General features: G+C 39.7%; 1 protein-coding gene across 2 annotated transcripts in view; it reads left to right on the top strand.

Annotated features, from left to right (window-relative positions):
* The first annotated feature begins 3023 nt into the window (after positions 1-3023).
* The window catches only part of SLK (STE20 like kinase), a 62133-nt gene continuing 44193 nt past the window's right edge, over positions 3024-20963 (top strand). For both annotated transcript variants that reach the window (XM_032880776.1, XM_032880768.1), the window contains exon 1: positions 3024-3317. In XM_032880776.1, the coding sequence (XP_032736667.1) occupies positions 3168-3317 (150 nt within the window). In that variant the 5' untranslated portion in view covers positions 3024-3167. The remainder of the gene's footprint in view (positions 3318-20963) is intronic.

Below are 20963 nucleotides of genomic sequence, written 5' to 3'. Positions count from 1 at the left end.
AAGCCTCTGCCTTTGGCTCAGGTCATGATCTCAGGGTCCTGGGATCAAGCCCCTCATCGGGCTCTCTGCTCAGCAGGGAGCCTGCTTCCTCCCTCTCTCTCTGTCTGCCTCTGCCTACTTGTGATCTCTGTTTGTCAAATAAATAAATAAAATCTTAAAAAAAAAGTGTATGCATAGAAAAAATATGGTTAAATATATCTGTGTAAGTCTATCTAACTTTTTAAAAGCAGCCTTATTATGGTTTAATTTATATACCATAAAATTTCCCATTGTAAGTGTACAATCGAATCATTTTTAGTTAATGTATAGAGTTGTGCAATAATCACCACAATCCAGGAGTGCCTGGATGGTGCAGTCAGTTAAGCATCCAACTGTTGGTTTCATCTCAGGTCATGATCTCATGGTTGTGGGATCTGGTGGCCTGTGGGGCTCCCATCTTCACACTGTGCACTCAGTGGGGAGTATGCTTGGGATTCTCTCCCTCCCCTTCAGTCCCTCTCCATGTTCTTGTGTATGTACACGTGCTCTCTCTGAAATAAATAAATCTTTAAAAAAATGACCACCATCCAGTTTTAGAACTTTTTTGTTACACACCCACCCCCAAAGTTCCCTGATGCTCATAGGCTTAAATTTCACAGTGTCAGGATGGAGGTGAAGTCAGGGAGGGGAAAACGGGAGGAGAGAATGACAGGCAGCTTTGTAGTTTAAAATTTCTGTATTATTTGAATTAATTTACAACAAGGATATGCTTGCTCTCTTTTAATTTGAGAAAACAGTAAAGGGTTTTCCGTTTTGAAAAGAACAAAAAAAAAAAAAAAAAAGGAAACAGGTTTATACCCTTTGACCCAAATCTACTTCTGGCAATTTATTCCAAGGAAATAATCAAATATGTGGAAAAGTATTTGTGAACAAAAGTATTTATCAGTGTTTTATCTAAAACAGAGAAAAGTTCTAAGTAATCTAAATATCTCATGATGGAAGAAAATAATTACTAATTATACTGGAATATGAAAATTACAGGATTAAACTCTTATATGCAATACAATTTTATCCTGGTTTAAAAAAAAAGCTAATGCATAGCCAAAAAATTCTGTTTGGAAATACTGTATGTATAATAAATAAAATAAGAACCAATGGTTATCTCTGGATGGTAGAATTACAGTGCTTTTTATTCCTTGCGCATTTCTTAATTTTCCATAATGAGTATGTTACCTTTACATGCAATGCCACCTACATAAAGGACACTAATTAGGATGGGTTATGGTATTGTTCTCACAGGTGTATACATTTTTCAAAACATTAAATGTTTATTTAAAATACATGCAACTTATTGCATGCCAATTATACCTCAATAAAACTATTTGAAAGACAAAGGGATCTTGAAAAACAAGATCATCATAACCTTATTGAAAGAGGAGTTTATTGTGCCATTTTGGGGCTGGAGGGCAAAATGGTTGGGGGTGGGTGTTATGTAGATAGCAACACAACATTTGCTCTGATAACCAACCTACCTACCTTCCTTCCTTCCTTCCTTCCTTCCTTCCTTCCTTCCTTCCTTCCTTCCTTCCAGGGATCTGCCTTCCCATTATATGTCAGGAATGTTGCCAGGATCTTGGATACCAAGATGAGCAACAAATCACTGCCCTGGAAGAGCTCTCTTCTGCGGGAGGAGGGGAAGACAGGTCACCAGCGGCTGATTCCAGCCAACGCCCACATGGCGGCCCTAGGCAGTCTTCCACTAAGGCTGTCCAAGGGGGCCGGAGCCAGGTCAAGAAGTGAAGTTCTTAGTCAGTGGTTCAGAAGGAGTCACGAAGGGTGGCACCAGGGTTACGACTGTGGAAGTGGATAGGAGAAGGTGGATGACCCTCAAGGGAGTGTCGCGGTCATCACTTGAGAAGCGCGCTTAAGCTGTATTTATGTATCAATGCCTCTCTTACCGGTACACTTGTACCAACAGCAAGAACGAAAACAGCGTTTGCCTGTGCAGGCAGCATGTTAAGGGCTTAGATCAATTGCCTCATTTATTCTTCGCCACAACTCTCCCGGGTCTGCACTTCACCATGAAGAAACTAAAGCTCGGAGAGGTTACCCGCCCAAGGTCACAGAGCTGGCAAGCTCTGGCTCCCAAGCTCCCAGCCACAAAACAGACTCCCTTCTCACAATACTCTGGGACCCCTTAGAGAGGAAAAGTTCCACCTTCGGGCCCCAAACATCAGCTCCCCTTTCACTCTTTACATAAATTTTCCAGATCCACAACGGAGGCAACATCGGCTAGCACAACCAACAGGGTCGTGTAAACCCGGCAACGCCACCAGAGCGGTGGGCTGACAAGGATTTGGGGCTTGGAGGGCAAACCTGGAGCGACCGTCCGGATAGGAGCCCCGGAACCCACACTGCACGCCCCTCTAGGCGGTCTGCAAGCCCCTCCCGGCCGCCACAAGGCAGAGCTCAACGCGCGTGCGCGGGGCCAGAGGGGACGCCCCCGCGCGAGCGCGCGGTGAGCGGGGCGCGCGGCCGAGGGAGCGCGGGCGCGTTGCGGCGTCGGCGTCTGCGCGCGTTCCAGGACGAGGCTGTGTGGGCTGGGGAGCGAGCGAGGTGGCGGCGGCGCCTCAGAGCCGAAGGGACGCGCGGGCCTCGCGCCGCGGGAGCAGACGGCTGCGGAGGCGACCCTAGGCTAGTGGCCCGAGGCGGGAGAGCTCGGCCTGTCGACTGCCCGGTTTGGGGGCCGTCGGCCGCGTCCCTCGCGCGGAGTGGTCGCCGCCCCAGGAGACTCGCCGTGACACGGGCCTAAGCCGCGGCGACCGCGGACGTCCGGACCGCTCGAACCCGTCGGGCCGGCCCGGGTGGGGACTAGCGTCCGGGCAGGTGCCGCCCCCCAAGGGTCGGCCGGGCGCCCGGCGCCCACCCGCGCGGCACGCGGGCCGGGCTCGGCGGAGGGGCTGCCCGTGCAGCCCGCAAAGGCCCCCCCTCCTCGCCCGGAGGGCCGGAGCCCGAGTCGCGCCCCGCCCTCCCGGGGCCCGGCCCGGCTGGAGCGGCGGGAGCCGGGAAAGCCCGCGCCCGCGGTCGCCGCCCGCCCGCCGGGCTCGCGCGGAGAAGAGGGAGGAGAAACTTTGCCTTTTATTGTTGCCTTTAGTCCTTAAGTGCAAGGAACTCTGCCAGGAGGAAAAATGTCCTTCTTCAATTTCCGTAAGATCTTCAAGTTGGGGAGCGAGAAGAAGAAGAAGCAATACGAACATGTGAAGAGGGATCTGAACCCCGAGGAGTTTTGGGAAATTATAGGAGAACTGGGGGACGGAGCCTTTGGAAAAGTGTACAAGGTAAGAAGGAGAAAACGGGAAGTTGCACTTGTAAGATAAAACTGCCCCTGGTCCGGAGTGGCACGAGGATTTCTCGCTCGCCGCGTCCGTTTCCCGTCTCTTGCCCCTTCTTTGGACTTCGTAAAGGTACATTAGAACTTTATTGAGGTTCTCGTCCAAGGAGTAGCTAAGACCGTAGGGTGTAAGGTTGAACAAAATGGGGCCTGTTTGTAGTTGAGACTGATAGCTAAAAGGAGGCAGGGTTATAGAGTCTCCTCTGTCAAACTTGAAAGGAAACGACGGTGTTTGTTAATTTAAAGGAGGGGTCTGGTTTTTAAAATCAGAAACTCGGTTTGCTTTTCAGTGGATTCATATTTGTCTGTAGCTGTTCGCGTTCATTTATGTTTGCCTGGACTAAAGCAGTTCCCTATTTAGGTTCCAGGGGCAAGTACTTGGTTTTATCTATGGCTAATACACAGCCAGTCTCCTTGGATGAGAGCAAAGTGATTGCTGCTTGCCGGCTCTTCGTCAGTTGGTTGCTTGACAGCATGCTATAAAACGGAATGGAATTTCTGATAGAAATTTTCCAGAAGAAAACCTGCATCTGGTACTAGTTTCTAAATATAATTACAGCAGTCATTGACTAGAAGTCAATACTGGTGCTAAAGAAATTTTAAAAATACCCATATTTGCAGACATTTTTTTTTTTTTTTAGATTTTATTTATTTATTTGACAGGCAGAGATCACAAGCAGGCAGAGAGAGAGAAAGAGGAGGAAGCAGGCTCCCCGCTGAGCAGAGATCCCGATGTGGGGCTCGATCCCAGGACCCTGAGATCATGACCTGAGCCGAAGACAGAGGCTTTAACCCACTGAGCCACCCAGGCGCCCCTGCAGACATATTTTTATATGTATTTATTTCAGTTGAGTTTTGATGTCTCAGCGTGAAGGATTAGCGTTAACTGTTTGTTATTTCATAAGCAGTATATGAATGATGTCATTGGAATATTTTCATCCTGAAGGGTGAGGTTTTTATGAGACACAGTTCAGGAGGAAGGACCCACAGGGTTGCCTAGAAGTGAAAACATAAATAACTTACTTTTATACAGGGTTTTGCAGTTTTTAAGTCACTTTCACATAATTCGGCCCCCCACCCCCAGACCCTGAGACTCAGAAAATTTTTAAATCACTTAAGTCACAGTCTAGATTTGAACTCTCATCTTCTGACCCTGTACTTACTGTTGTTTTTTACTTAATGTCCATTGGTGGAAAGGATAACATTTTTCTCCCAAGTATCATCACACTTCTGCCTTTGCCCTGCCTAAAATGCCTGTCACAGCTCCCAGTCCGTATTTTTTCACTTAAGCTGGAATAGCCACTCTTCTTTCTGTGCTTTCAAAACATGTTGTCACGTGGCTACTATAGCACTAGTTACATATTGTAGTTAATGATAAAACTAGGGCCCAGAATTATGATACACATTTGTGTGATATTCATGTATTGCCTGAGCACATGGTGCATCTCCATATCTGTTGGGTTGAAAGAATGTTTGTTACCTGCATGTGAATGTTATGGAAGCTATCCTATGCTGTCAACGTTGGCAAAATAAACTTCAGTGTTTGTGTGGAGGGTAGAGTCTGGGTTGCAGCAAGAGCTTACAGTATAGTGTAAGTAAGACAGGAAGAGCTTTTAGTGCTGTGGGAAGATCACTTTTGGGAGTCGAGAACTGTCTTTTAGTGCTGGCTGTCACAAACAAGCTTTGTGGTCTTGAACAGAACACTTAACTTCTGTGGGTCTTCGTTTTCTTAGCTGGAAAATTCTGCATTTCCCTAAACATTTGTTTAGATTCCTTCACGAACTATCATACCGTGAGTTATCTAAGAAAGGCAAAAGTAAATCCTCGGGGCTTCTGGAATCCAGTAGTTAGAAGGCGGTAGGTGATTATGGGCAGTTTTCATGGTATAAATGTTTTATCAAATAGAAACAGTGTAGTATTAAGACACTAGCTCTGGAGTTGGACTATGTATGTGGGCTCTCTCAATAGCAGCCTGTGACCTTGGGCAAGTTCCTTAACCGTTCAATGCCTCACTTTTCTCATCAGTAAGACTTGCTTGTCAGTGTGTGAGAATTAAAGGAATAAATGTAAGGCATGTGGAAAGGGCTCAGCGAGTGGTAGGAATTACTCTTATTACATTTAGAGCTCAGAAGTAAAATATGGGTTGAGACAGGAAAAGGGGCCTACAAAGATAGTAAACCATTTTCTTGTTTTCCCATGGCACAGGCAGATTGTGGGGATTTCATTTTTTAATGACACTTTCTGCAAAATGTAACATATCTTCCTATAGTGAAACATCAATTAAAAATTTTCTGAAAAAATAAGAGGCTTACCCCATGTAGTTGAACACTACAAAATTGTGGTAAAGATAATATTTGTGAGCTTGATTACTACTTTAGGGTGATATTTAAAGAGTATGTGTTCTTTGCATTTTACTTTTTCATTTCACTATTCTATACTTCCAAGGAATGGGCTCTGAGATTTTTTTTTTTAAGAAAATTTAAAATTTAAGCTTACCTGGTCTGTTTTGCCTTTTTCCTAAAAGTTTTTTTGTTTTCCAAGATCTCTAGAAATTTTAAATTTATAAACGTCCTTTTTGTGGAGGAACAAGCTAGCAAACCTTAATATTGTATGTAGCAGTACGTAGTGGAAAACTGTTTCTAAAATTGATTCTGTCATTTGCTCATAAATATTAGTAATTGTTACAAAGATCAATGGTGAACAGGCAATCATCTCATGTACATATTTAGTTTATTTGAAACATTTTTCTGTCATACAGTTGTATTCCTTCGACTCTGTTTAGCACTATTGAACTGTAACAGTTACTTTCTTGCCTGAAAAATCTTCACTATTTTAAATGTAGTATTATTTGACTTATGAATGAAGATACGTAATATCTATCACAGTTTTTTGTGTTTGGATTGACATAAAATCATGTATTTTTTTTTTATTTTAGATTTTTTATTTATTTGTCAGAGAGAGAGGGAGAGAGAGCGAGCACAGGCAGACAGAATGGCAGGCAGAGGCAGAGGGAGAAGCAGGCTACCCGCTGAGCAAGGAGCCCGATGTGGGACTCGATCCCAGGACGCTAGGATCATGACCTGAGCTGAAGGCAGCTGCTTAACCAACTGAGCCACCCACGCGTCCCTAAAATCATGTATTGAATAGAAACTGAATTCCTGACTGTGTGCGGGATGAAAGTGATTCTTTTTATGGCCCTGATGGGCATGTGCCTTTTTTCAAAAATTAGTGAAATACGCATGTGAGGTTCATCTTTATCACCTACAGCTGTAGTTTATTTCCATTTTGCATGGATTCCATTTTATGATTATATCACCATTATTTACCATTGTACTATTAATGGATATATCATTCATTTCCAGTTTTGGGCTGTTATACACAGTTCTGGTGTATTTATATATAAGTTTTGCTAAGAGTTAACTCTGGAGGAGAATTGCTGGGTTATAGAGTAGTGTAACTTTAATATCACTAGTGATACCAAACTATCAATTTACATTCCCACCAGGAGTATATGAGTATTTCCTTGCTCTGCATCTTCTTTTCCACATTTGGTATTATCAGAATTTTTAATTTTTGACAATCTGATGTGACGTTTTTCATTATGGTTTTAATTCATCTTTCTCTGACTACTAAGTAATTCTTTTTATAAGCTTATTGGTAATTTGGATTTCCTCTTTCGTGTTCAAGTTTTTAATTCATGTTCCTATTGGATGCCCTTTTCTTGTTTATTTGTAGTGTATTCCGGATTTTAACCATTTACTAAATATATCCTTATTTTGTGACTTGTCTTTTCATTTTCTTTATGGTGCCCTTTTTTGAATAGGAAGTTCTTGATTTTAATGTGGTGCAATTTGTTAGTTTCTTTGTTTCAGTTAATACTTTCTGTATTGTGTTTAAGAAATTATTTCCTAACCTGAGATCATGAAGATAACCCCTTGTATTGTCTTCTAAAATCTTTATGATTTTGCCTTTAACAGTTAAGTTTCCAATTCACCTTGAATAGGTTTTTATAAATGGTTTGAAGTAGGGTTCTAATTTCATTTTTTTACCTTGTCTGAATGCCCAGTTATCCCAGAACCCATCCTTAGGGGTAAACTTTTTTTTCTCACTACTTTACAGGGTCCTATTATATAACATCTGTTTCTGTGGTCTCGATTTTCTTCCATTGATCTGTTTCTGTACCATTTCTTACTTAGTAAGGAAAGCATTAAAATAAGTCCTCTGCTAGAGGACAACTTTCCCATGTTCTTCATCAATAGTATCTAGTATGTCCTTGGCTCTTAGTGCTTGCATGTACATTGTAGAATTAGCTTAAGTTCCACAAAACCCTACTGTGCTTTTTGGAGAGATTTTATTAAAATTATAAATCAATTTTGAAAAATATCTCTGATATTAAGTTTTCCTATTTATGCATATGTTTTACCTCTAGGTCTTTTTTAGTATTTCTCAATAATGGATTATAATTTTTCTTCCTAGAAGTGTTGGGAGCGCAAACTGCTTCCAGAGTGTCTTTTTTTTTTTTTTTTTAATGGATTTATTTATTTGTGGCGGGGAGAGAGAGAGAAAGAAAGGGCAGGATACAGAGCATGAGTACACGGAGGGACAGAGGGAGAGGGCGAGAATCTCCAGTGGACTCCCTGCTGAGCACAGAGCCTTGACAGCCCGATCTCACAACCCTGAGATATGGCCTGAGCTAAAGTCAAAAGTTGGACACTTTTTTTTTTTTTTAAATTTTCATGTATTTGAAAGAGAGCAAGTGAGCAAAAGACAGAATGAGCAGGGAGAGGGGCAGTGGCGGAGGGAGAAGCAGGCTCCCCACTGAGCGTGGAGCCCAATGTGGGACTTAATCCCATACCCTGAGATCACAGCCCAAGCTGAAGGCAGACGCTTAACCAGATGACTGAGCCACCCAGGCACTTCAAGAGTGTCTTAAATGCTTTGTATTTCCTTTTGGAGTTTCCTGTTTGTTTTGGTTTTATATAGTCTTGAGTTAGTCTTCTGAGAAAGGATCCATGGGAAGGTACTTTTTAAAAAAACCTTGTCTTTCTGAATACATCTTTATTATAATGTTATGTTTGATATATAGTTTGGTTATAGAATTCTAGTTCAGAAATAAGTTTATCTGGGGCACCTGCCTTTGGTGGGGTGCCTGGGTGGCTCAGTGGGTTAGGCCTCTGCCTTCAGCTCGGGTCATGATCTCAGGGTCCTGGGATCGAGCCCCTTGTCAGGCTCTCTGCTCAGCAGGGAGCCTACTCTCCCCCCACTCTCTGCCTACTTGTGAGCTCTGTCTGCCAAATAAATAAATAAACTATTAAAAAAAAAAAGCATCTGCCTTTGGCTCAGGTCGTGATCTGACTCGGGGTCCTGGGATCAAGCCTTGCCTCGGGGCTCCCTCTTCAGTGGGGAGCCTGCTTCTCCCTCTTCCTCTGCCCCTCCCCTTGCTTGTGTGCTCTCTTCTCTCTCTCTCTAACAAATAAATAAATAAAATCTTAAATTAAAAAAAAAAAAGAGCCCCATGCTATTTTGTTTTGTGATTCTTTGTGGTCTTTTTCTTATCATAGCTTCTAAGATTTCTTTTAATCCCCTCCCTGTTCATGGTGATACATTTTTTTTTTTTTAAGATCTTATTTATTTATTTGAGAGAGAGAGAGAGAGAGAGAGAGTGAGTGCATGAGAGGGGTGAAGGTCAGAGGGAGAAGCAGACTCCCCATGGACTTGGGAGCCCAATGTGGGACCTGATCCCGGGACTCTGGGATCATGACCTGAGCGAAGGCGGTCACTTAACCAGCTGGGCCACCCAGGCGCCCGGTGATACAAACTTTGATACAGGTTTTCCCTGTGCTTTTCATTTTGCTGGCGTCTTGGTTAGTTCTTTCAATCCAAAAACCCATATCCTTTGGTTCTGTGACATTTTTATATTATTTATTTGGATCAACCCCCTAGGTAATGGTTTTTGCTATGGTCTCAAGATTTCCCATGTTTCTATATTCAGTGGATACTTACACCATACTTTTATTCTCAGAAGAATTTGAGACATTTGACCAGTCCTTTTCTTTAAAAAGCTCATCTTTTGGTTTTTAGATCACCACATTTTTTTAATGTTTTTCCCATTTCTGTGTCTACTCCTCGGACTTTTGCTGGCTTTTTTTCTTTTTTTGACTTTTAAGTATTGGGCTACCACAGGACTTGGGTATAGGCCCTGTTTTCTTTTTCTTTTCCTATGAGAGTCCATCTTCTCCCGTGGCTTCAGTTACCGTCTAAATGCAATTTATGTCTCTATTCCAGGACCTCCTCCCTTTTGAATTCTAGATGCAAGTATCCAAGTATCTATTAGAGATTTCCACTTAGATATCCCACAGTTTTCTTAAACAGGTCCAAAATACAAACTAACCGAACTCTTGATGTCAGCTCCATATTTGCTTCTTTTATGTTCTCTGTTCAGTAATTGACATCTTTATCTACCAGTTACATAGGCCAGAGACCTGGAGGTCATTCTTAACACCTTCTGCCTCCTTACCTACCAAACCCAATGTAATTACCAAGGCCTGTTAATTCTATTAAATATTTCGTGAATTATCTTTTTTCTTCACTGTCGCAGTACTATTCAAAACTGCCATTACCTCTTACCTAGACTACTGCAAGTTATTGGTGCATTTTGACCTTCATATAAATGTAATTATTTATATGTTCTTTTGTGTCTAGCTTTTTTTGCTCAACAGTTTAATTTTTTCTGTATAGGTATCCAATTATCCTGGCACTATTTACTGAAAAGTCTATCCTTTTCTTACTGCTTTGCAGTGCCTCCATCATATATCAAGTGTCCATATACATGGTATAAATTATTTCTTTAGGACAGATTCCTGGAAGTAGAATTGTTAGGGCAAAATAAAGATCATTTATTAATGCTTGCTATGAAATTACCCTAGAAAGGTTGTGCACATTTATTTTATTTTTTTTTTGCAAATTTATTTTTCAATTAATTTTTAATTATACAATAAAGAATGTCTATTTATTATAAAAATTAACTTACTAGAAATAAATTTAGTCTTCTTGACCATTACTCCAGTTACTGTTCCTTCTTTTATATCCATAGTTGTACCTATTACCAGTTTCATATATATACTTCCAGATTATTTTTGTGTGTACTTTTATATGTGTACATGAGTTCTACCTGTTAAGACAGCCCAACAGTGGTCTATTTCTCTGCCTTTCTTCCTTAACCTGAATTCAGTGTTCTTATTCTTTAAAAAAAGTTATTTGGTTTTTCAGTGGGCAAAGTATCAGTTTATTTCATTTTACATTTCTTTGACTTCTAGAGAGAGTACACATTTAAAAAAATAATTGAATTATCCATATTCTAATAGAGTGTTTTCTTGTTGATTTGAATGTACTTTATTATTATTTTTTTAAAGATTTCATTTATTTGGGGGGGAGCACTGGTTGGGGGGAGAGGCAGAGAGAGAGAGGGACAAGCATACTCCCCACTGAGTAGGGAGCCCTATTCCGGGGCTCGACTCCAGAACCCCAGGATCATGACCTGAGCTGAAGGCTGACTGAGCCACTCAGGTGTCCCTGAAAGTACTTTTTATGTACTATGGAAATGAATACTTTATCATAGATGCTGCTGTTAGTTTATAGTTACCTTAGTTTATGCTGCCTTCTTTTTTTTTTTAAGATTATTTATTTATTTATTTATTTGACAGAGAGAGAGAGAGAGAGAGATCGATCACAAGTAGGCAGAGAGGCAGGCAGAGAGAGAAGAGGAAGCAGGCTCCCCGCTGAGCTGAGCAGAGAGCCCGATGTGGGGCTCGATCCCAGGACCCTGAGATCATGACCTGAGCAGAAGGCAGAGGCTTAACACACTGAGCCACCCAGGTGCCCCCTATGCTGCTTTTTTTGATATAAAGACATACAATATTCCTTAATCTAGAAGATCTGACAGTGTGTTACTTTGTTCTTGTTTTTTCTTTGCTTTCATGCTTAAGAGAAATCTTTCCTACCCAGAAATTAGGTAAATATTTATACATTTTTCGACTTTTTAATTGTTCAGTTATAAAGAATTTTACTTTTAATTCATCTGGAATTTAATTTTCTCTATGGATTGATATGAGGCTCCATTTCTACCCCAAAAAACAAAAAAATGTATATTTATCATTTTCAGAAATTTAAATGCTATTGTTTTGAAAATATAGCAAAGTATAAAGAATATATAAAAAAATTTTACCATCCAGATAATTTTTGTTAGCAGTCTTTGGGGATAGGGGCACCTGGGTGGCCCAGTGGGTTAAAGCCTCTGCCATCGGCTGGGGTCATGATCCATGATCCGGACCCTGCGATCGAGCCCCGCATTGGGCTCTCTGCTCAGCAGGGAGACTGCTTCCCCCTCCCCCTCTGTCTGCCTCTCTGCCTACTTGTGATCTCTGTCTGTCAAATAAATAAATAAATAAAATCTTAAAAAAAAACCAAACTCAAGGGGATATTAATATGGTTAGATTTTTGAGCAGTACAAAAATGAGAAAATTAAAAAATGAAAGCCTTCCCCACCAGTTCTTCTTCCCAAATGGGAAAGAATTCTTGTTAAGTAGGTTTGTTACTAGTAGTTATATTAATATAATTCTGAAACTACCTTTGTATGTATTATAGGATAGAGCAAATGAGTTGATATATTGATGTTTTAGAGACTAGGGTTGAAGTTCTGGGAGAAAGGAGTTAGAAACTTGGAATAGGGAAAAGATGAGGAAGAACTCCGTGACGTTGATTTTTGAATTTGCAATTTCAGTTATTCAGATAATAAATATACATACACACATACACACATATTTCTATTCTTTCTGAAATGGCCTACAAATAATTATTCTATGACTAGTATTCCCAGCTCTTGGCTTCTTCTTTTTTTTTTTTTTCTTTTAAAGGGACTTTAAATATCTGTTATTTAAGTTTTATTTATTTTTAAGTAGGCTCTATGCCCAACATGGGGCTTGAACTCACAACCCTGAGTTTAAGAGTCGCATGTTCTACCACCTGAGCCAGCCAGGTGCCGAACTAGCTCTTGGCTTCTAAATACCATTCCGCACTAAAAAGAACCAGAGCTCATTGAAATGGCTCATCCAGGTGTAGGGTAGGAAAGTACAGAAATGATAAAATTGAAAAGTGTGAAAGCCTTCCCACTACAAAGGAGCCTGGAATATGCCAGAAAGCAAGGACAGGCTCAAAAACTAATGGGGACAGACCAAAGATTCACAATAGTTTGAACAAAAAAAATCAATGACAAAATAGTAACTTAATAGAAGAATGGTAGTTCATATACACAGATTGATAAAACTAGAAAAACCACTGTTTTGCAACCTTACTGTAATAATTCAGGCAAAGATTATTGATAGATGCTAAGATCATTGTGTGAAAAGTTTTGGAGGAGCAGGATTTATATACATGGTTTGAAAGTATCACCCTATAAGGATACTTTTTACATTAGAGAGATCTTTTGTGTACTGTCTTAAGTGATCAAATAAGGTTAATGACCAGTAATAGGACAAACTGTCATTATGTGTTTTCTGATGTAATTCGATGGGAAATATATAATCACCTAACGTAGTATTCTTGTCAAAAATAGTTAAATCTAATATAAAGAACAAACAAATCCAGATAATGGACATTCTACAGATAATAGGTTAGGGGCCCCGGGTGGCTCAGTCAGTTAAGTGCCTGCCTTTGATCCAGGTCACAATCCTGGGGTTCTGGGATCCAGCCCTGTGTCAGGCCACCTGCTCAGCATGGGGTCTGCTTCTCCCTCTGCCCCTGCTCCTCTTATCTCTCTTACTCATTCTCTTTCTCAAATAAAGTCTTTAAAAAAGAATGTTAACAATAAAGGATTTTTTTTTAAAGACATTTGAGGAGGGACAGCTCAGTCTTTTGAGCATCCAACTCTTGGTTTCAACTCAGGTCATTAATGTCATGGGTCATGGGGTCAAGCCTTCTGTTTGGACTTCCCGCTCAGTGGGGAGTCTGGAAGATTCTCTCCCTCTGCCCCCCCCCATGCGTGCTCTCACTCTTTCTCTCTCTCTCTCTCTCTCTCTCTAAAGTAAGTAAATAAATAAATCTTTAAAAAAGTAAAGACAGGGCGCCTGGGTGGCTAAGTGGATTAAAGCCTCTGCCTTCGGCTCGGGTCATGATCTCATGGTCCTGGGATTGAGCCCTGCATCGAGCTCGCTGCTCAGCAGGGAGCCTGCTTCCTCCTCTCTCTCTGCTTGCCTCTCTGCCTACTTGTGATCTCTGTCTGTCAAATGAATAAATAAAATCTAAAAAAAAAAAAAAAGTAAGGACATTTGAATATGGAATAATATTAGATACTAGATCTATGTTAAATTCTTTGGGCATGATAATTGTGGTTATGTTGGAGAATGGCTTAGTTCTTGGTGGACACATGCTGAAGTTTTGGAAATTGAAGTGCAGCTTACTTTCCATATGGTATAGTAAAAAAGAAATACCTGTATGTGTGTGTCTGTGTGTACATATCTATATGTAAAATATATGTGTATGTATGCTTGTGTGTGTATATGAGAGTCAGAGTACCAGATATGACAAAATGTTAATAGTTGGTGACTTGGTGAGGGGTAATATGAGTGTTCAGTGTTCGGTTCATTCACTTTCTCTGTAGGTTTGAATATTTCAAAGTGAAGTAAGTACTTTTATTATTAAACATTTTAAATTGAGGTATAATTGATATATAACATTGTATTAGTTTTGGGTGTACAGTGCAATTATTCCATATGTGTATATATTGTAAAGTGATCACAATAAGTCTAGTTAACATTTGTCACCTTACATAGTTACAAAAACGTTTTTTCTTGTGATGAGAACTTTTAAGATCTAGTCTCTTAGCAACTTTTTTAAAAATTTTCTTTTATTTTTTAAGATTTTATTTATTTATTTGACAGGAGAGAGACAGTGAGGAAATGCGAACACGGAAAGGAGGAAAGGGAGAAGCAGGCTTCCCACTGAGCAGGGAGCAGGATGTGGTGGGGCTTCATCCCAGGATCCTGGGGTCATGACCTGAACTGAAGGCAGATACTTAACAACTAAGCCACCCAGGCACCCCTCTAGCAACTTTTAAATATACAGGGCGGGGCACCTGGGTGGCTCAGTCAGTTAAGCGGCTGCCTTCTGTTGCAGTCCTTCTGGGATCAGGCCTCCCAGGGAGCTTGTTTCTACTTCTTCTTCCGCTGTTCCCCGTGCTTGTGCTCTCTTTCTCTGTCGAATAAATAAAAATCTTTTTTTTTTTTTAAAGATTTTATTTATTTATTTGATAGATCACAAGCAGGCAGAGAGGCAGGCAGAGAGAGAGGAGGAAGCAGGCTCCCTGCTGAGCAGAGGAGCTCAATCCCAGGACTCTGAGATCATGACCCGAGCCGAAGGCAGCGGCTTAACCCACTGAGCCACCCAGGCGCCCCAAATAAAAATCTTTTAAAAAAATAAATATACAGGGGCGCCTGGGTGGCTCAGTGGGTTAATAAATAAATAAAGCTTCTGCCTTCAACTCAGGTCATGATCCCAGGATCCTGGGATAGAGCCCCTGGGAGTCTGCTTCCCCCTCTCTCTCTCTACCTGCCTCTCTGCCTACTTGTGATCTCTGTCTGTGAGATAAATAAAATCTTTAAAAAAAAATTCAGTACAACATTGTTAACTATAGTTACCATGCAGTATATTCCATCATTATGACTGGCTTTTTTAATAACTGGTAGTTTGGTACTTTTGACCTCCTCCACCCATTTCTCCCACCCCTTACCCCCTGCCTCTGGCACTCACCAGTCTGTTGTCTGTATCTATGAGCTTGGTTTTTTGTTTTTATATTCTGCGTATAGGTAAGATCATATGGTATTTGTCTTTATCTGTCTGACTTAACCTCACTTAGCATAATGCTTTCAGGGTCCATTTATGTTGTCACAAATGAACCCACATATACTGGGTCATACTTTTAAATACTTTGCACCATTATTTTATTTCACTTAATAGTTCTCCTTTTCACATTTTTCCCTCCCTCCATATATTCATTCATTTTTTTTTTCTCCTTTTTTCTATGAAAGGAGAAAGTCTCCTTTCAGGCAGGTGACTACTTATACTATACTGTGAAAATTATTTGGCATTTATTAAATATATTAGGCCTTTTATTCAATATCACATGAAGTCCAGATTCCTAGCACATATATATTTATATTTTAAAGAGGTAGCTGAAACTTTGGACTGTAAACATAACTTTAACATGCTGGCTTTCTGTTTTCTTGTACATTTCATGGTGAGTTTCTTAACCTTAATAGCTGGTGCATTTTGGTCCTTTATAATTTTAGTGTTGAGAATATTTGTGTGGAAATGATCTTTGCCATGTAAACACCTTTATTTTTCTTGAATGAATTTTCAGAAGTGTACTCTTTGTCATTTAAATTTTTTTTGTAATTGCCTTTTGGGTTCTCTGTTTTCCATTTTTACAACTATGCCATCTGTGCAGATTTTTATCAGCTATCTATCACACAGTTGTCAGTATGTTTTAGTTTATTCATGCTCCTCAGAGTTAGCAAGTCCTTGAAATAAGTGGGAGGACTGTGTGATCTGAGATTGGTAAAACATTTGGAAAGTGCAGATTTAGCCAATGTTAACTTACTGACATCATTTTGTTGGTGGTTATCTTGACCGATCAATGACTAAATTTTGAATAAATAACCGTAACACTATAAATAAAATAGTATCTTGAAATAGAAGGAGAATATAAAGTATATTCTTTTATTTCTGCAGAATTGAGAAAATGACATGAAAATGATTTTTAAAGAAAGGATTTCTGTAATATTTTGTAAAAATTTTAGAAAAAGCATGTACAGTTAGTCCTCATTATTTGCAGATTCTATATTTGTCTGTCTACTTGTTAAAATTTATTTGTAGCCCCAGAGTCTGCACTCAGTGCTTTAAGTCATTTGCTTATATGTGCAGAGCTGGGGAAATTGAGTCCCTAGACCTGCACATTCCCAGCTGAGATGGAACTTGTTTTCAGCCCTCGCGTGGACTTGACCAGAAGATGGGAGACTGTAGAGGGCAGTGCAGTGTAGTGTAAGAAGTCTGGCTTTGGTGCCAGTTGGATGGGATTTGAATCCCAAACTCTGGCACCTACTTTGGGGCAGCTTCAAGCAAGGCATGTGATACTTTTGAAACTCATTTTCTCTTTTGTAAAATAAAGAGGATAGAATCTACCAGAATGAATTGTATTTAGTATGTAGGATTATGATCTATATGAGAGATGTGTGTTTGTGTACGTATTTCTCCTAGGAGCAGTGGGTCAGTATTTGCTAATTTAGTGTTTGCAGTGACTTTCTAGGACATAACTGCCACAAATAATGAAAGTCAGCTGGATATCTTTATTAAGTTATGTTTAATAATTTTACTCTAATGCTGACACTTGTTCCTTCCAAAATCTTATCAGGACTCTGAAGAGATCACTAGAATTAGCATATAATTGGAAACAGATAACAACAGTATCAGTAGTCTAAAAGTATATGCTTTCTTCAGTGCTTTTCATTTAACAGCTCTTTGGAACTCTGTAGATATTTTTTACCCAAATACTTCATACTACTCTGTTCCTTCCTTCTCTCATCTGTTATCCTCATCAGTTTTAGAAAGATTAAGGATTATGCCAGCAACTATTAAGTTATTGTCTTTCAGCTCAAACACACCCTTCTATGCTCTGCTTTATAATGCTGTTCTCAGTATTTGCAAACCACATTTCTGCCTTGTCAGCTGCTCACTTTTAGGTTTCACATGTACAGGGTGCTAGATGTAGGCTGTAGGGAGGAGGAGAAAGAAGGGACTTGCATGGATTTTCTCTTTTGTCTCCTGTGGGGTCCTTGTCTCTCTGCTTTTGTGTTAGTGTGACCACCATCCTAGTAGAGTTGTTCACCCCAGCAACAGTGGTTTCTCTCTGTAGCAGCAGTTGAATCCAGTTTGTAGTTTTCCAGGACTCAAGAGCTGGCCTCATCAATGTCTTTCATAACACCAGCTGTATTTGGCTGGCCCTCTCTTCCTTGAAAGACACCCCAGTCCCACAGGACCCCTTCTTCCAAATCAGAGATGTTGGCACCAGCCAAGCAGCACTTTCTCCTCAGGGATCTGAGTTTCAGCTGTGTAGAACCTTCCCTGCAAGCCTTGGGGTCTTACTGATTCCAGTCTTCTACTTTGGCTCCTCTGGTCCTAAGGATGGTAGTTTCTCCCTGCACTTGTTACCTCCCTCATCTTTAATATTCTTTATCTTTTTAGTTACCTACATACTAACATAATTAATAATGATATTAAATTCTGTTGAGATACCTTTTTTATTTCCCTGTGTCTGGGCCTTTTCTGATACAAAGATTAAATAAGTTAATAAATAGGAGATTTATAGTGAGATTTTTTATAGCCTGTTTCTTTGCAAAATACTAAAATTTCCAGCTTACATAGCTCAAAAAAACATAATCATTGGAGTCATTAATTTCGATTTGCTCAAGTGATCACCTTCTCAGTGAGGTCTAACTTAACTACCCTCTTTAAATTGTAACCTCTTTCCTGTGTACCTGCCCACTCGACCATCTCCTCATCTTACTACCTTATTTTTTCCATAGTACTAATTGCTAATGTATTTTTTATTTGCCTATTGACTGTCCTCTCCCCATAATTTTTAAGTGCCATGAGGGCAGAGAAATTTTTTATATTCTTTACATTGTCAGTGTCTGGGACAGTGTCTGACATAAAAGGCACCCAATAAGTATTGAAAGGATGATTGATTTTTAGCAGATCAGCTCTTGAGCACACTTTAATGGATTGTGTTACTGTGTTTCTTTCCTACAGCAGATTTTTGTGGAGTGTTGTGTTTGTGTTTCTGCAGCTTTGACCAATGTCTGTATGTAGTTGATGTTCATTAGCTGTGATACGGATTGTTTAGTTTTTATAGTTTGTTATGGTTGCATGTCCTTATGCACTGGACAGTTAGGGTCTTACCTCTTGTGTTGGTGGGGGGAGGAATATCTTTGAGTTCTCAACCTTTTGCTCAGATCATCCAAATCAGTAGAATCAATCTCAGTGCTTATTGAATTCTTCTCTTTCTCTTTTCATTCTTTGTCTTTTAGGTTCTTTCTATGTTTATCCTTTTTTTTTTTTTTTTTTTTTTTGACCTTTCCCTTTTGATTAACTGACACCTCTCTGGTACTAAAGAAGTCCTCTAAAATTTTTTCTGTGCTGGTATTTCAATTTCCAGCTGACAATTTTATTAACATATATTTCTTATGGAAGTATTAAATAGTCTTAGAAAATAGGAAGTGATAGAAAGTAGGAATAAAATAAATGAAGATTTAAAAATTACTCATAGGCTCACCACCCAGGGAATAAACTATTAAAACAAGAGTAATATAGGAGGAGATAGTCTTTTTTTTTAGAACATAAAACCAGTTCAGGAAATTCATAGATAAGTTATGTTTCCCTGCAGTAATATGGCCATACTCTATTCATGATTCATGAAAATAAAAACATTGAGGGGTGCCTGGGTGGCTCAGTCCGTTAAGCAGCTGCCTTTGGCTTTCGTCATGATCCCAGGGTCCTGGGATTCAGCCCCACGTTGGGCTCTTAGCTTGGCAGGGAGTCTGCTTCTTCCTTTCCCTCTGCTGCACCCTCTGCTTGTGTTCTCTCTCTCTCTCTCTCTCTGTCAAATAAATAAATGAACTCTTAAAAAAAAAAGAAAAGAAAAGCATTGATTTTTTGGTGATTATGACTGATCTTTGAAAACTTTACCAATAGAAGTTATATTTTCTTTAAATTAATATCTAGGCATTCATTATTCCATTATCATTTTTATTAACATCTGTTTAGTTATTTCATTAAATCTTTATGTGAAGAGTTTTCATGCTTTTAGGTAGTAGATGAAGCTATTTCTTTTTTAACATTTTATATTTGTTCAAAGTATATTTTCACACATTTACCAATATTTTAGTTTTGATTTTCAGAGTTCTTTAGAAAGAGGTCCTGATAAGTAATCAAGTTATTTTCAAGCAATTATGTAAAATGCACTATATTTTCTAATGTAACTTTTATTTATTACTTACAGTAAACCAAATGGTGCCATTGTTGGTTTAATTATTACATCCAGAGGAGTGGAATAATGGAGTTTGTTGCTATAAAGTACTTTAGAGATTATCTAGTGTTAATTATTTTTTCCCCTTTATGTCATCCATTTATAAGAGAGATCTTAAAAATCTCCAAGGACATCAGTAGAAGCATGCAGAAACCGGATGACTTTTAACCCCATTTGGTCTCTTACCAGGGCTCATATTTTATAGTGTTCCTCTTCAAAGACAGTTCCTCTAGTCTTTTTCCTCCCAAAGTGTTACATTAAAATAATGAGAGTATAGCTTATCTTTCACTGGCTTATTTCCTCTGACTCAGAGGAGGGTGAGTTCTAATTATTGTTGGTTCAACTGTAGTCTCTTTCTTTGAGAGACAAACTTGATGCCATGTTTCACTAGTTATGACAGTTTTTACTTTTTAGCATTTCTGAAATTGGGATATGTCTTTTATCTATAGATGGCTTAGTATTGTTGGCTGAGTGACATTGTGATCTATCTGTCATTGCCTGTGCATGTGAACTTAGTTGTATCTCTAGTGTCATATAGTTGCAGCCCCTTGATGTTTCAATCAGTAAACCTTTTGAAGGAAGAATGTGAGACCTGGTTGTTATCTAAAAATCTTTTAGCACCTTGGTTAAGATCAAGAAAATATCAGCTCTCTAATTGCAAAATGGGAGACTGTGGTTTCAGAGAAAATCTTGGTTGACAGTAATAGAGAAGCACTGTTTTAAGCCCCAAAGCTTTTAATGGCCAGAGAATGATATCCTGTGGAAAAACAGACATTAGATAACTCTGAGTGAAAAGGTGATTCAGAGGAGTCAAACTTTAAGTATTTAACTTCTTATTTGTGCACAAGGAGAATAGACATACAATAACAATTCTTGTCTAAATGTGTACAAAAGAGCTAAAGAGGTATAACGGGGCGCCTGAGTGGCTCAGTTGGTTAAGCATCTGCCTTTGGCTCAGGTCATGATCCTGGGATGGAGCCCTGCTCAGCAGAGTCTGTGTCTGCCTCTCCTTCTGCCCCTACCTCCAGCCTTGCGCTCCCTCATTCTCTCTCTATCTCAAATAAATAAATAAAATCTTTAAAAAAAATAAAAAGGGATAACATTAAGAGTTCAAAAAGAGGGGCACCTGGGTGGCTAAGTGGGTTAAAGCCTCTGCCTTCGGCTCGGGTCATGGCCCCAGGGTCCTGGGATCGAGCCCTGCATCGGGCTCCCTGCTCAGCGGGGAGCCTGCTTCCCCCCTCTCTCTCTGCCTGCCTCTCTGCCTACTTGTGATCTCTGTCTGTCAAATAAATAAAATCTTAAAAAAAAAAAAAAGTCAAACAATATGAAAAATACAAAAAGTGGATGTGTGGCTTTTGTAAAATTATATACCACTGTGTTTAGTAAGTTGGCTTTTATTCCATTCAGTGTTGTGTTACAGCTACTGTTCCATCTTTTTTTTTTTTTTTTTTTTTTTTT

This window comes from Lontra canadensis, unplaced genomic scaffold (genome assembly GCF_010015895.1).
Source record: "Lontra canadensis isolate GAN:19392208 unplaced genomic scaffold, GSC_riverotter_1.0 scaffold3, whole genome shotgun sequence".
Taxonomy (NCBI): domain Eukaryota; kingdom Metazoa; phylum Chordata; class Mammalia; order Carnivora; family Mustelidae; genus Lontra; species Lontra canadensis.
Note: the sequence above shows the minus strand (reverse complement) of the source record. Positions and strands in the feature narration are given on the sequence as shown.